Below are 3,923 nucleotides of genomic sequence, written 5' to 3' on the forward strand. Positions count from 1 at the left end.
ATTGGATGACAGGAAAATGCAATTATATGAAGGAGATCCAATAAAACACTTACTAAAAACACAAAAGTCGATAGGAACTGATGACTTCTACTTTCACGTTGTTGCCGAAATAAAATGTGCTCGTGCTCTGCTGACTGAAGAAAACCTAACCCCACAGCCCAGCGAAAAACACACGCACTAGCGCCAACATAACAGCCCAATCTCTCATTTTCTGTTTCTTCAGTTTTCAAATGTTTCTCGAAATTATAAGGCATTAAAACAATTTAAAATATTAATTTATTTGAAATTATGTATTTGTAAAATGATTTCAACATTTAAATTCAGAAAAAATAATGTGTGTGTCGTTTCAGAAGGATGGTATGAGTGGTGCTCTTCTAGAACGTGCTGGAACGTGCTGTCTCACGCTAGGCTAGAAGGCGTCGGTAGGCATGTTGGTTCATGTTCACGAAAAAGAGCGCGAAGTTGTGTGCCGGGTCCGTCCGTTAGCCGTAGGGTAGGGTAAGGTTTCGTCGTTAAAAGTCACATAATTATAGTTTAGACAGGTTTCAAAATGGGAGATGAAGAAAAGAGTAGTCGAGAGTCGAATAAGTGGCTTGTAGTACGCTGTGACGAAGATTCCTCGTTCAGTCTGATAGAGAAGAAAGAGGCCGTGTTCGATGACGAACACCTCAGCACGGGAGACAAATTGAAATTCTTCTACAACAACAAAGAGTATGACGGCGAAGTGTGTGCCATGGGAGGTGAGCTATTTAATTCTTCCTAAGATGATTAGTTATGACCTGCGCTGTTGACCGCCGGATGCTATCGGCCGGGTTAACCTCTCTGTCTTGTCTTGTAGGTGATGATGACTACGACGGGCTTGTCGTAAAGCTCAATGAACTTAACGCATCGAACAGGATTAAAAGAGAGCTATCCTTCCACGCAGACAAGCCACGCAGGGGCCGTGGCAAGGGTCTTGAGGCAGTCTTGAGTACCTTGAAATCAAGACGCGTGAAGAAGTCTACACAGGATGAAGAGGTTAGTCATGCTCATGTATTCCCCCATTCCTGAATAATGTACTTGACAACCAGATCAGATGGTCCCGTTTTTATCTTTTCTTTTGCAAGTTAATACTTGATTACTCTCTTCTCAAACCAACATGATAATCTTAGTTTCGAAGTCGCTTTGGTACCTCATTGTTATTTCCCTCTTTTCAATACTTTAATATCACCTTACGTCGGTATGCTTCCAGACCAACAACAACTCCACAAATCGTGCTGATGTGACCAAACCAAAGTCGGGCTCTGACTCAAGTGGGAGTAGTTCACGCACAGGTTCAGCTACTTCATCGCGCTCATCATCGCCTTTACCTGAAGAAAGGTCCTCCAGCGATGTTAGGAATGCTTCTCAGGTATGACTCCTCTCTCTACATATTTTAGCATGCAATTTCAAAATTAAAGTAGCTTGCTTTGGTACACTGATAAACCAGGTGTTCAACTTAAAATTTGTTAGTGTGCAACCTTATAAACCCCTAAAAACTGCAAGTGTTCAACTCATTAGTTTACAGATGTTTAAATCTGTGTTCTGCACTTTCATATGTGATTAACTGGGAGTTGCACACTTGCAGATGTTGAGCTGTTGAACAAGTTTGGTTTATCAAGTGTACTTATTTTGAAGTGAGTAGTCCTATTTGTTAAGTCCAACCTTATTTTTAAAAGCAGCGTTCAGCTGTTGTTTTCAATTAATAAAATTGATGTACTACATGGGTGAATTTTAATATTTGAATAAGGTGCATGACATTCAGATTTTTATCTTGGCCAGATGGTCGTTATCTCTATGCTGGAGTGCTTTGTGCTCAACTGCTAACACATATGAAAAGATTCAACTCAACTTTATTTGGTTCATGTGTCCAAGCCAAGAAAACTTAAATCTGACAACTATAAAGGTGTTTTTGTTGTTCAATAGGAATTTTCATTTACATGATATCTTTATTTACAGGTCAAGCGTAAAGCTGTAGATAATGACCTCAAACTTCTTAAAAAATTGAGACATGCTAGTCCCGAGCAAGCTAGTGAACTAATGAGTACGTTTCAATGCCTGAGTTTGTTTTCCTTAGCAAAGAATGATTTTCTATTTATCTTATCTTTCTGCTTTTTGTTATAGAGAGACCTGTTACTGGCTGTGTTATACTTTCAAATAATGTCGATGGAGTTGACATGGATGATCTAAAAGGTTAGATTTAGTCAACTTAACTATGTACATGCGGTATTAATCTTTTTAAAATTATAATGCTTTTCTCACACATGTCTCATTACTCTTAATTGTTTTAGACACGGGCACAACTTCTGAGACTGGAATGAATGGAGTCTCCGAAGTTAAAAGTTCTGGTGATATTAGCATCGTGAATCAGGTTTTGGAAATGGATGATAAGATGGAGGATGTTAGAGAGGAGGCTGAAAAGGAGAAAATTAAAGATAAAGCAAAGAAGAAGGAAGAGAGTAAGAAAAAGAAGGAAGTTAAAGAAGAGAAGGAAGCTAAAGAAAAGAAAAGGAAGGAGGATAAAGAGAAGAAAGAGAAAGAGAAGAAAGAGAAAGAAAAGAAGAGGCAGGAGGATGAAGAGAAGAAAGAGAAAGAAAAGAAGAGGAAGGAGGATGAAGAGAAGAAAATGAAGGAAGAAAAGGAAAAGAAAAGGAAGGAGGATGAAGAGAAGAAAAAGAAAGAAGATAAAGAAAAGAAAAAAAAGGAAGAAAAAGAAAAGAAAAGGAAGGAAGAAAAAGAAAAGAAAAGGAAGGAGAATGAAGAGAGGAAAATGAAGGAAGAAAAAGAAAAGAAAAGGAAGGAGGATGAAGAGAAGAAAATGAAGGAAGAAAAAGAAAAGAAAAGGAAGGAGGATGAAGAGAAGAAAAAGAAAGAAGATAAACTCAAGAATAGGATGGATGCTGGTAAAGTGAAAGAGGGGGATAAGGTGGAGTGGAAGACTGTGAAAGAGAAGACGTATGTGGAGGAAGGCACAAAGAAAGGTAAGAAGAAGGAATTGGATGATGATAATGACAGTGATGAGGAAAGTGGAGATACCGGAAGTTCTAGTGAGGGAGAAAGTGCAAAAGAACAACCCAAAGCTAGTGAAAAAAAGAAAAGTGCACTTAGCTCCAGTGACGAAGATAGTGATAATGCAAAACCCAAAGCTAGTCGTAAGAAAAATAAGAAAAAAGAAGTCAAGGAACCTCCAAAGATAGATTTTCAAGTTTTGAGATGGTCAGCTGTTGATGAAAATGTAAGTGCTCACAAGCCCCCTTTCTACCCTTTTTAAACCAACTATTTTCAATTACTAATAACACTTCTTTCTTCTTCTAGGTTAAGGAGATTTGTGGCAAGTCTCAAGGTCTAGAGCATCACAAATTTTATGTTTCGTCTGAGGACTTAGATACTGCCAAAGCTGCTAAAAATGCTTCTGTTTTCTCCAAGTCACTACTGGCGGCTGCTTTCACAGATGAAGCGCTATACAAATGTAGCGTTTCAGGTGGCCAATATCGGGCTGGGGGAAGGGAGAACATCACTCAAAAACCTGCCCTCCCAGCCAATGTCATATCTGTCATAGTTGGTAAGTGCATGTTCAAAAGATATTAATTCTCAGTAATAACTATTGTACATTTTATATGAAATAAAATTACTTTCTGTTACAGATGTTGCCCTGCACCGCCAGAAGGCCAAGGGCTGGAGTCGTGGTCTGACTAAGACAGAAATTATTATTGGTAGTTTGCGTCAAAAATTTGTGGATGTCAGGCCCAAACTAAAGAACAAATCTGAGGCAGTGACCAAAGATTAATTGGTGTATTATGCTTTAAATTTTAGCCTGCTCAGTATCTGACTCAGTCCTCAGCTATTTTATTTTTAATGACAACTTTGTTCAAGTGTTACTTTTTTTTTTACTTTTGATATAAGGT

General features: G+C 38.3%; 2 protein-coding genes across 2 annotated transcripts; both read left to right on the forward strand.

Annotated features, from left to right (window-relative positions):
• The first annotated feature begins 6 nt into the window (after nucleotides 1-6).
• On the forward strand, nucleotides 7-2,142 carry LOC113204913 (uncharacterized). The gene is made up of 3 exons (XM_052273566.1): nucleotides 7-1,017; nucleotides 1,232-1,390; nucleotides 1,978-2,142. Exons 1-3 carry the CDS (start codon nucleotides 775-777, stop codon nucleotides 2,140-2,142), a joined length of 567 nt encoding a protein of 188 aa, XP_052129526.1. The 5' UTR covers nucleotides 7-774.
• A 6-nt stretch (nucleotides 2,143-2,148) lies between these two features.
• Nucleotides 2,149-3,695, forward strand: LOC127750898 (glutamic acid-rich protein-like). Its single transcript, XM_052273576.1, has 3 exons — nucleotides 2,149-2,211; nucleotides 2,310-3,253; nucleotides 3,334-3,695. Exons 1-3 carry the CDS (start codon nucleotides 2,196-2,198, stop codon nucleotides 3,604-3,606), a joined length of 1,233 nt encoding a protein of 410 aa, XP_052129536.1. The 5' UTR covers nucleotides 2,149-2,195; the 3' UTR covers nucleotides 3,607-3,695.
• Nucleotides 3,696-3,923: the final 228 nt, after the last annotated feature.

This window comes from Frankliniella occidentalis, unplaced genomic scaffold (genome assembly GCF_000697945.3).
Source record: "Frankliniella occidentalis isolate FOCC.00 unplaced genomic scaffold, Focc_3.1 Scaffold283, whole genome shotgun sequence".
Classification (NCBI taxonomy): domain Eukaryota; kingdom Metazoa; phylum Arthropoda; class Insecta; order Thysanoptera; family Thripidae; genus Frankliniella; species Frankliniella occidentalis.